The 12,123-nt window shown below is 38.3% G+C and overlaps 1 protein-coding gene across 1 annotated transcript in view; it reads left to right on the forward strand.

The window, feature by feature from the left end:
* Positions 1-5,727: 5,727 nt before the first annotated feature.
* The window catches only part of LOC119651260, a 90,955-nt gene continuing 84,559 nt past the window's right edge, over positions 5,728-12,123 (forward strand). The window contains exon 1 of the mRNA XM_038054755.1: positions 5,728-5,855. Coding sequence (XP_037910683.1) covers positions 5,843-5,855 — 13 coding nt within the window. The 5' untranslated portion in view covers positions 5,728-5,842. The remainder of the gene's footprint in view (positions 5,856-12,123) is intronic.

Below are 12,123 nucleotides of genomic sequence, written 5' to 3' on the forward strand. Positions count from 1 at the left end.
ATCCATAAAAATGCTAAACGCTTGAAAATTATAATCAGAAATACAACAGTGAGCAACTCACAGACGATCAAATACTTGGGAGTTAAATTTCACGAATTTCTCAAATTTAATCCGGGCCTGGAGCGCACTATGAATAAGGCACGTGACGTAGTTAGTAAGATCTACTACCTTCTTCGCAAGAAAATAGGTTTTAGTGCCAAAGCCAAACTGATTCTCGACAATACCCATCATATGTTACGGACCACCTACGTTGATCACCTGCTCCAACCCTGCCATGAATAAATGCCGAATACTGCGATATTGCACCGGCCTATCTTATAACTGGAAGACTAGAAAGGTCGGGAAAAGTGCCGAAGTATATCGACGATCAAGAGTGACCCCACTTCGTGAATATGTTCTCAATGTGATGAAAAGGTTTTTCGAGAAAACGGAAGACTACCCAAATCCATTAATTCGACAACTCTACCAAAAGAAGTAGGACCTAAGATCTCCATATCGCATATTTCTCAGGCCCTGCCAAATTGTGAATAATAACCTAAAACCTTCCATCTTTTCTCTTATTCACCACATTCATGGCCAAGGGGCACTAGAGGATAAGCACAACTAACTTTGATGCGTTATTGTATATAGTAGTTTTAAGTAGTTTTAACTAACCTAAGTTAGAATAAGCCCATAAATAGTAGTCTTTAAGTAAGTAAAATAAAAAATAAAATTCTTGTGCTTTTAGTGCGAGTGTTTTTTTAAATAAAGTTAGTGGTTGGTAACTGAGAATATGTCAAAATTTATGTATGTATATGAAATATACAGTAAAGTAAATTTACATAGGTCAGGTAGGCCAAACAAATGTAACAGCCACCATGAAAAATAGAAATACGGTAACTAACTTCGCCTTAGGTTAGAATTAAAGCTTCCAATTTTGAATAATTTTGAAGAATTGGTGGACCTCGGCGCAAAACCGGGATGTCTGGAGTTCCTTATTAAGCCAGGCCCAGACGGGATACCGGTTGTTGCGCTGTTGGTGATGATGAATTTTGAATATAAGTCACTATTAAAAAAAAAACTTGTTGGATGCTAAAGTCGCTCCTTCTGTGCGGTCCGGGTTTCAGAATGTCGTTCATCATCGCAAGTTCCCTTGCGCATATCGAAAACTGTATTCTGATTATTTATACTTAGTTAATCAGGTATTGCACTATTGTACTTCGCTACTACATATTTCGATATTTAGCGTGAAAACTCGCGACTTTTTCCTGAACAATATATATGTATTATACGAATCTCTCGCCAAAATTCCCTTTAATTTATCCCTCCATTGGGAGCACAATTCGGCCTTCCATATTGCTTCTCGGTTTGACTTTAGGGGCAACTTACACTATACCCAGTGTCAGTGCTTCCTGCTTGAGAAGATAACCTACTCCCTCATCTTAATGGACGATGATTTTGTTCGGAATTTCTTTCAATGACCTTTAAAATTCAACCTGTGAACATCACTATTCATTGGGGGAAGGCTAACTTTTGTATCGAATAGGAACCTAATTATATAGAATAGCGATATTATCGTTACTGTAAGGGAAGCTGCAGGTCTCAGGATTATTAAATTCGACATTTAGTCAGTTTAGTTAGTTGTCCAATCCAGGTAGGAATTTGCCCTTAGCGACCTAATCCATACAGTTTGCGTTTAATATTGTACAAATTGTACAATTTTTACCACAATTTTTTAAGATTTTGTGGGAAGTAAAATCTTTAAAAAACTCGATCCGTTTGTCTATCCGTGCACCTATTTGTGATCTGCCTGCGAAATCCAATTTTTCCGGAAACGACTAAGACCATCATCATGAAATTGGGTGAATATGTGTAGTTCGTGGAACCCTTTACACGTATTATATATGCCAATGGAAGATGTCCAGATAGCCGAGTGGTTAGAGCACAAGGTTGTTATACGGAAGGTCGCAGTTCAAATCTCACTGGTGGCGGTGGAATTTGGATCGTAATTTTACGTCGGATACCAGTCGACTCAGCTGTGAATGAGTACCTCAGTAAAATCAGGGTAATAATCTCGGCCGAGTGCAATGCTGACCACATTGCCTCCTACAGTGTACGGTAGTGTACCACTACGGTCTTGGATGAAGTGCTCTAACACACTTCAAGGCCCTGATCCAATTGAACTGTTACGCCAACGGTTATTATTATTAATTGGAAGGTAAATCTTTTTCTCACATGAATTTATTTCAACTTTACATATCACATATAGAACACATACATGTGAGTACCACAAAAGTCAACCGTCTCAGATACTAAAGGGCGATACATGTATATCTCAACTCACAGCGTTCGTCACTGTAAAGGCGATCCTTTTTGTATAACCGTCTAGCCCCGTTGGGTCTAGGATTTCTAATCTCAGTCTTGAATAAACTTGAACGCATTCAACATGGAAGCAGACGAAATTCATTTACCGCATTATCCATAGTATGAGTTCGACCACGGACCCAGAGTAACGGATACTTTGTGAGCAGTCATTCCGATTTTTTTGTTTTTTGTTTAGAATAAAGATCGGAAATCAACCGTGTTCTGAAAAGCCAAACGCCAATGCTGCACTGAAAAGACGTAAAAATCAACAGTTGCTGAACTTCTTTTTCTTTTTCTTTAGCCTTTGTCCCGTTCACAGGCGGAGTCGGCTGGTAGTGATCAGGTGTACCATTTTGCTCTATCATAGGCTTGATGTGGATGCAGTCGCGAGGCTCTCAAATCCCCATCCAGCGTATCAGGCCACCGTTGTTTACCATCGACTCCGATGTACAGACCAATTTCTGGCAAGTGAATTCTCGTTTACACGAATTACGTGACAATATCATCCAAGACGCCTCTCTCGCAGTTTATCTACGATCGGTTCGATCCCATATCTATAGCGTATATACTCATTGCGCATGTGTTGAGGGCGTTTTACGTCACGCAAGACACCGTTCATTGTCTTTTATAGTTGGTCAACACTCAGAACCATAGAGGACGATATGGTGGATGACATTGCGATAAATTTTAGATTTCAGACGTTCGTTGATACGTCAATCACAAAGAACACCAGCTGTGGAACGCCACTTCATCCAGATTGCGCTAATTCGTGAAGAAATTTCATAACACAGTTCCCCATTAGCTGATAGCATTGACCCTAAATATTTTAATGGCTCAATTTCCATGCACACACACTTCCAAATGCGTATAAGTGGAAGTTCATACGCATCGCCCAGCATTCCTTTATCCGTTCCTATTGTGTAGTAGTATACGGAAGCGAAATCGTGATTTTTGTAGCAACTTCTGCCTCGCTGTCAATAAAAAATCTCCTTTTTTTCATGGCACACGTTATGCTTCACTTCCCAAGATTTCCCGCAGTACCGGAGAACACGCTTCACTTTCCCACGCTCCTGGATGCTCCGCGGCGCCCTTACTGATGCACTTGCACTAAAAGGGAGAGAACTCTTGATTGCGGCCCGATTAGTAAGATAGCTTTCGCACTGTCATCGAGAAAACCGCTCTTAAATCTGTGCTGATCGCCATGTGGTCGATCTAATTAAATGTACATTGTCCATCAGTTGAAACCCAGCTGACATTATTCCAGACTCTGAGTTTGAACTTTGTGTAACCGTTGTTGAGGTGGCGGAAGTTGCAGAAAACCGAAAATTTCCAACCATTTTCGGGACAGTCGCCCATTACATTTCCGATCAGGCTATTATCAAGGCCCACTTTCGGATTCAGATTTTTCGTCACAATCAAAATGTCCCCCCAAAAAACCTTGAATGAATCGAATTTTTCATAGAAAGCTTTCTTCTCCCCTGGATCAGAAGTCTCCATTGGTGCGAAATACTGCGCTATTGCGATGTTCCTAATTTTGGGCTGGAATCTTGCAACTTCGGCGGGCTTGCCAGAATACAACAGACATTCACATAAAAGTGCTCTATAGAGTCGTACCATCTCATTGGAAGCAACTACACATTCTGGGTACGTTTGACAGACCCACTTTCTTGCTGATAATTCAGTCAGTATTATAGCGAAGTGCCGATTTGAGAGCATAAAAAATGTTGCTCTTTGCGGTAATTCAGAATTGCAGCAAATTAAACAATTCGGAATACCGGGAACTGGGCGCCTCAGGTATAAAGGTTTTGTATTCTACGCACATTTTTCCATCCGTATACAGCTACAAATCCATCATCTTACCTCATATTTTTCCAAAGTACAAGATATGCGTAGATATTACAGACATAGATATTATTCTCACCCTAAACAAACAAACTTCCTATTATCGAATACTGTACATATTCATGCACGTATATAAATTGATCGTACCTATATTTCCGGTTTACTTTATGCACAAAAGCGTACATATATACATATATAGTACGTATATTGAATAGCGCTGGTTTAATGTACTAATATATCTATCTGTATTAACTACCCGCAAACTTCATTAGCACGTGTATGTACCTACATACACACATATATCTGTCCGGAGTAATTAATATTGATATACTAATCACGCAAAAACTTAAAATAAAATGTTTCTTTCTGACCCCCCCATTCATGTGAGCTTACGAATGGATATGAGATGATAAAGTCATAGAATGCACGAAATTCTCAACAAATAGCAAAGTTTCAGCCTCTATAACTTTGTTAAAAATAGTTGGATTCTCTTCAAACTTCACCAAATTATGCTAGTATGAACTTAAGGGGGTTTCCGGGTAAATTTCTAAAATATGCTAGTATACTATTATTATCTTTATTCATGCAGATATCGCAACGGGATGAATTTTGAGGCCTAGATTCGTTTAGATACCTCACTGTGATTTTTTTCAGAATTTTCGGTTGGATAGGTTCTGAGAACGAGATTTGTTACACTTTTTTTGGGTCATATTTTAAGCCCTCACCACCCTACATTTCACCCAATATCAAATATGGGACCAGATTCGAAAAGTACTAATTGAGCTCTTTCATGTGACATCACACATGACTAATTTTATGAAAAAAATGTTGCACCCTCCATTCACATCTATGGGGAACCCCCCCTTAAACTTAACACAAAATGGCGGTACTTCCTGCATGTAAAGGGAACAATAGATCACACGCTCTTACCAATTTTCATGATAATCAGTGTAGCCGAATAAATCGGGTGTGACAGACAGATAGACAGACAGACGAACAGACATCGAATCGATTCAGATAAGGTTTTGTTTCACACAAAACCTTAAAACTGGCATTTAATATACGAGTACAATATGCATATGTGGTGTATTATAGCACTTATCTACGTGATACACCAAAAATAATTTTCAGCCTTTCCTGTCTGTTACCCGCTCAACGATTTACTCAACTGTAAAAACCTTTCGTTCAATTTACAGACAATTCATCAACATAGTGAACAAACTATGTATGAAACAATATAAAAGACACAGAGCAAAGTGGTTTATTCATTTTTGGAGGCCTTTCGGAATGTGAGGGGCAATAATTAATGCATACATGTAACCGTCTCCATGAATGTTGGAATGAAGCATTGTATGTACTTTCTTTGCTAATTATAGATAACATTGATCATATACGGACTAGAATTGTAAAAATAGACGCATTTGGAGCATATGACTTGTTTTTACTGATAAAATACAGGGAAATAAAGACAACAAATCATCATTGTTTTAACCTGCTAGGAATGGTATATACCGAGGTAAAGTTTATACAACATCAGTTAAGATTCAACATCATCGTGAAGTGATGCAAATTGACTGAGTAAAAGAAAGGAAAATCTGGAAAGTGTATCAATAATTGGTTCGTGAAGCTGCTTAAGCGTCGATTCGAAATCACCACAATGGATGTACCTAGTGAGTTCACTTTGCGACATTTATCTATACCCACTAACTGTGACAGTATCTTTAATTTAAATCGAAATTCGTGGGTTCGACACGGAAGCATGTCGCACATTCTAGCGCTGAAAACATGAAAACTCGGTAAATTGCCCCGCGTGGGAGGTCTGTATTATAAACAAGCTAATTAAAGTTGCACGGGCTATCTTATCAAGCGTTTCTGCTTTTGTGTATACATAATACATATATAGTTCCAATAGCAATGATTACAGATATATATCCAGAACCAATGCTGCAAGCTGAAATGATAATATAATACCTATTGGATCAGGCTATGATATTAAAAACAGGTTGAAGAAACTGAAATTAATTCCATTCCAAAATAAGTTTTAAGATTAATTTCAGGAAAAGCTTGGAACCTTTTTTGATACATTGAAGATTTATTTTCAGAGTTGTGCAATGGGTACAACATGACTTGCATATTCGAGTTATGTAAATATCTGTCGTTCATTTCGTTCGTGGTTTTCCTTCTTGAAACAGAACCCTGAATTTGCATGATTGAGCGTTGTTGCCTGCACTGTAAATATAGTACATACAGTTATTCACAGTTACATATGTATATTACTATGCTAACCAATTACAGATGAGGTTCAGTCAGTGCCTTAGTACACCATCCCCTCTACATCCACATAAAGACAATATCCAAGTATCAAACTCGATCACATGCATGATCAAGAGAGAAAGCTTCACTTTGAAGGTTTTATATAAAACAAGATTTTATTAAAATTGGATTACTGTTCGTCTGCCTGCCTTTCACACCTATTATCTCTATTGAGTAAAAAGACCAACTAAATGCATAAACTTTGCGAGCTAGGTACGAATGGGGCGAATACCCATTCAAACATGCTTATATAAGCCGTAAATATACTCACAGAAGAAGCAAACAAAACCTCTCATACCTGAAGCGCCCAGCTTCCGATTTTCCGACTTGTTATATCCTGAGATCTAGTTTACCGTGAAGTAATGGAAGATTCCAATATATAGACAAGTCGGGAAACCGGAAGCTGGGCGCTTCAGGTATGAAAGGTTTTGTTTGCTTCTTCTGTGAGTATATTTATGTGTATCCCATTTGTACGTAGCCCGTTATGTATATGCATATAGCATGTCTGAGAACCCACTTCAATGTGATATTGATACCTAGTTCCGGTAAATTTACAGGGGAGAGTCAACTTTGAGCTACTGTAACTTTGTTAGTAATAGTATGATTTTGATCAAAGCTGGGGATAATATGCTTCATATTTTATAACTCTGGGATAAACTTAAAGAGGGTTTTACTCAATTTCCCCAAAAATATGGTAATATACTATTATTAACTCATTTTGAATAGACATCGATATGGAGAGCATTTTGATGCCTAGGCACCATATAGAGGCAGCTCCATGAATTTCAGATTTTTCGGTTGGGTGGATTCTGAGAATGGGTCCATTAAAGAAATCATCAATTTCCACCCCTCCCACTCCCCGCCTTTTTAAAGAATCTCAAAACTAAGACTGGCCTCGAAAAGTACAAATTAAGACCTTTCATTTGATATCCCACATGAAACAAAACCTTAAAAAAGACGCTTGCTTTGAGAAATTGAATATTACGAACAGAACATTTTTTTAAGCACGTGATGCGAATATATCTTTTCTTCTTGGCAGGCCTTCGCAAATTCCACCTTGTGCATATTGTTCAAGCACAGAACCTACCGTACATATAGATATAGTATTTTAAACCGTCTGCTATGGAACATTTTGAGTGCAAAATAAATTCTCCGTTTCTCATAATCAATATATCGGTTTATCTGGAATTGGTTGACTTAGTTTTTGAGCCTCAGCAAACAAATGTTGTTACCAAGATCTCCTACCAGCCATTCAATTGTACCACTCGGGCTTCCGGGTTAATTTCATTCGTATATTTTTGTATACATTGCTAAAACGTTTGCCAAAACGAGTATTCTACCTCAATCTGTTTCAAAGATACGGCTTCGGGTGTATTTTTCTGGGAAAAAGGTGCTTATCACATAAAATTGTTTGTCCTCAAGTCCTGATAAACTTGCTTGTACTTTTGACACCATTTTCGTATTGAGAATCAAATTTTCAAAAAAACTTTTGAGGTTTTGTGTGTCCGATTTACTCGGAAACGGCAATCACGAAATTAGAAGACAAGGTGTTGTCTGTGAACCCATCTACCTATAGCGAGTGGCACCATTCTCTGTTTAGTTTAAAGGGGCTCCCTATGCGAAAAATGGTACAAAATTTTTCTCACAAAATACGGCCATGTGGGATATCAAATGAAAGGATTCAATTAGTGCTTTCCCAAACTCTATATTTTTGATGTTGGGTGAAACATAAGTGAGGACTAAAAAGGTGAATCCCTGAAACAAGTCTCGCTCGAACCTATCGAACCGGAAAATCTAACAAAATCCCAATGATGCACCTGCATTAAACCTAAGCTTCAAAATACTTCCCATCCCGATACCAGCCCAAATAAAGTTAATAACAGCATGTTACCGTATTTTAGAATTCTCCGGAAAGTTAGTTCAACTTCATGCTAGAAGTGTAAAGTTTTTCAACACTATAGGCGATAATATAGGGTATGTGAATTCCCTCGCAGTTGGTCACATCGGATGGTACCTCCATTATCCCTTTTCGAAGCATATGTTTGTTTTGATATTGGTTTCAAAGCGGGGGGGGCTTCTGAAGCGGGTCGATTACTTCAACGACTACTTAATTGGTCCAGAGCCAGGCACATAGTAGTTAGGCTAAACACCTTACGTTACGATATCTACTCAAATGAAGTCAATAATATATTATAGTCTTACTATATTTTTTAGAAATTGACTGGAAACCCTACTAAGGTTTTTCCTAGAAACATTAAGTTTCGCTGTAATATGTATACATAGGCTTTCATATAGAACATGATAGTATATCAAGTTTGGTAGAAATTGTGTAAATTTGTTGAAATCCAAGACTTTGAATGTCAGCGTCATACTCAAGTGAACTGACTGGCATATTTAGCGGAAATATTACCAGCTTAGTAAGTAATGAGACAAATGTCTACTCAAATATTCTTACCTTAGGAATACACAAAACCTTTTATATACGAATCGTACAGCTTCCGATTTCTCGAATTGTTTAGCTTTCTTTAGTGATTTGATAGTTAATTTAGTTATTTGATACTGATATCAATTACACGAGGCAGAAATATAAATTTAAATATGCTAATGAAATTTGCAGGTTGTATCCAATTAAGATAAATATGTATGTAAGTTAGTACTAGCGGTGTTCAATTTACGCACATATAAGTATGGTATGTGCACGTATTCTTTTATGCATGCAGGGAATATTGAGATAATAATAATAATAATAATAATATTGAGATGCTTTTGATTAATTGCGTACATATTTGTCTATGTATGCGTAAGGATGGGGTATAGGTTTAAATACGGCATCACCTTGTCGATCCACACTCTAATGAAATAAACACGACATTAGCAAGAAGGATTTTATTTTCGTTGACATAAAAACGAAAGAATACAAGAATTGCGCAAAAAAAGAAACAGTCCGCGGTACGAAAGAAACGACGAGACCAGTTGGCTTGGCAGCTACGGGGAGACCATTTCGGCGATCGTCGCGGTTCGGAATGCTGCAGTGAGTCACTGGTCGAATACCGTATAGTGGCTGCGGAAATTCGGGATACCACATAGGCAATGCTTGTTTGTTTAGGATGAGCACAATCTATTTTTATTATGTATATATATTATCTTGCAGTGTGAAAATATATGAAGAAATGTTTTGAATTCTTAGCTATGTACGAAAAGGAAAACGTGCGTAGAAAGTTTCTGACATAAGATGAACACAAAACTTTTCGGTCTGAACGCCGAGATTCCAGTATAACCGATCACGACGACCCGACCCCGCTTGTGGACGGGACAAAAGCTGAAGAAATGCCAACTCCGTGTGACATAGTTAAAAATTCCATTGCCCTCAAGTTTTTAGAAAGCGGTTTAAATAAATCATTTGATGGAAAGCCTTGTATTGGTAATAAACAGACAGCTAGACAGCTACCACACTCCCCCTTGCCCCTCAAGGGGGGAAATCAGTGCGAGTACACACGATGCCCTCAAGCATGAGCGAGATATAACGAAAATCCGATCAGCTGTGTTTGACATACCTCCCGGACTTGCCAATGTATTGGTGAGATTGGCAAGTTTTTGCTTATGCATAAGTGAATACGTGAAACAACTTTTTGCTATATGGGTGAGCACGCCGTAGTACCCACAGTAGATCTACTATAGGCAGTACCCTTACAAAAATGACCCCACTTGCAAATGTGCTTGCAGAAGCTTATCTGTACACATCAGAGACGCTAAACAAGGAAAAGGCATAATCTTCGTCAAGTCGTATTGGTAAGAGAGAGATCGGTGAGCTTTTGCTATTCTGGTACTACGGCGTGCTCACCCACATATCAAAAAGTTGTTTCACGTATTCACTTATACATAAGCAAAAACTTGCCAATCTCACCAATACATTGGCAAGCCCGGGCGGTATGTCAAACACAGCTGATCGGGTTTTCGGTACATCTCGCTCATGCTCAAGGGTAAAACAATTTGAAATCGTGTGTACTCGCACTGATTTCCCCCCTTGAGGGGCAAGGGGGAGTGAGGTAGGTGTCTAGTATCTAACTGTGGTAGTACCAGAATAGCAAAAGTTCACCGATCTCTCTCTTACCAATACGATTTGACGAAGATTATGCCTTTTCCTTGTTTAGCGTCTCTGATGTGTACAGATAAGCTCCTGCAAGCACATTCGCAAGTGGGGTCATTTTAGTAAGGGTAGTAAGCCTATAGTAGATCTACTGTGATACTAGCATTTGTAATGGTCCGTTAGGCTGAAGATTCTTCCCTAACTTGTGCAACCGCTTAATTCCTCAGGATACCCTCTCGCTCCATTTCATGCCATAATTTCGAATCCTCCGATATAAATGAAATAATGGAACTCTGCTGTTACTTTTCTTATGTTGACATACTGTAATAAAAAGCTGAATATTTCACACACTTGTATCATTTCCAATATTCGGATATTTTTCGCACCGGTTTTAAGTTATACATATGTAGATATGTAGCTACGGATAAAATATAAACAAGTCTGGATGTATTATCTCTGCTGCTAACTGCATACAGTATAACAAATTAATAGAGTGGTCAATAAACTTCGACTCCGTGGTGAATCTCAAAGTCGTCAAGTATTGTATCTTTTTGCTAAATATTTATTTTTCGCAGTGGGTTATAAACCAAATTCGATTTGCTCGTAGTTTCGAAGTGAATGATCGACATTTCCACGTTCCCATGAATATTTACGATTATTTTGAATAAAAACTTCATGGTGATTAGTTAGCCAGTTAGATGCTTCCTATTCTATTGGCATTAAATTTAGTTATCTTAACGTGATAAGTGATTCTACTTCACAACCCCTTCACCTCTAAATCAACTTACTCGTGATTTTTTAGTATGTTTGACTGCACTTATTACTTAATAAAATGTAACAGGCACGTTTACGACGTTATCTTATCGCCATATTTTATTCAAGTGTATAGTATAATATAGATAATAAGTAGGTATATAATACATACATATACCCATACGTGTTGTATTTCAAAATGTAGAATATACTTCTTTAAGGCATTTTCAAAGTAACGTTCCATTTATAGTATTTTTCGATTACAAATTAAACCAGCTGGAAACCAGATTTGGGCGCTTCAGGCATGAAAGTCATTGCGATTTTCGGTCCGCTAACGTTAATCTCGTGCCATTACATTAACCGTTACTACCATTTAATTGCCAGTGTGTCAAACAAAACTCTATTAAAATCGGTTCAATGTCCGTCTATCCCTCTATCAGTCTGTCCGCTGTCTGTACGGCTGTCCATCTGATACACAACATTGTGGGTGTGTATGTGTATCAGGTGGGTGAGACGCCAAGTCTCTGAGCACTGAGATCCTAGTGGTCCATTGTCTTCGATTCCCCCGTCGTTTATATATCTCAGGATTTCCGTTAATGGATTTGAACATACCCGCTGCAGTTGGAGCACACCAGCACCAACCTGATGCCGGATGCGTCATAGGCGGTGCCCTCGTATAGACAGGATGGACACGTACCATCCAGGGGAACTCCTATTCTGATCATATGCCCAGTTAGTGAATTATGATCAGTCAGAATGCCCTCAATACTCAAGTCTTCTCGCTT

Source organism: Hermetia illucens, chromosome 3, assembly GCF_905115235.1.
Source record: "Hermetia illucens chromosome 3, iHerIll2.2.curated.20191125, whole genome shotgun sequence".
Classification (NCBI taxonomy): Eukaryota; Metazoa; Arthropoda; class Insecta; order Diptera; family Stratiomyidae; genus Hermetia; species Hermetia illucens.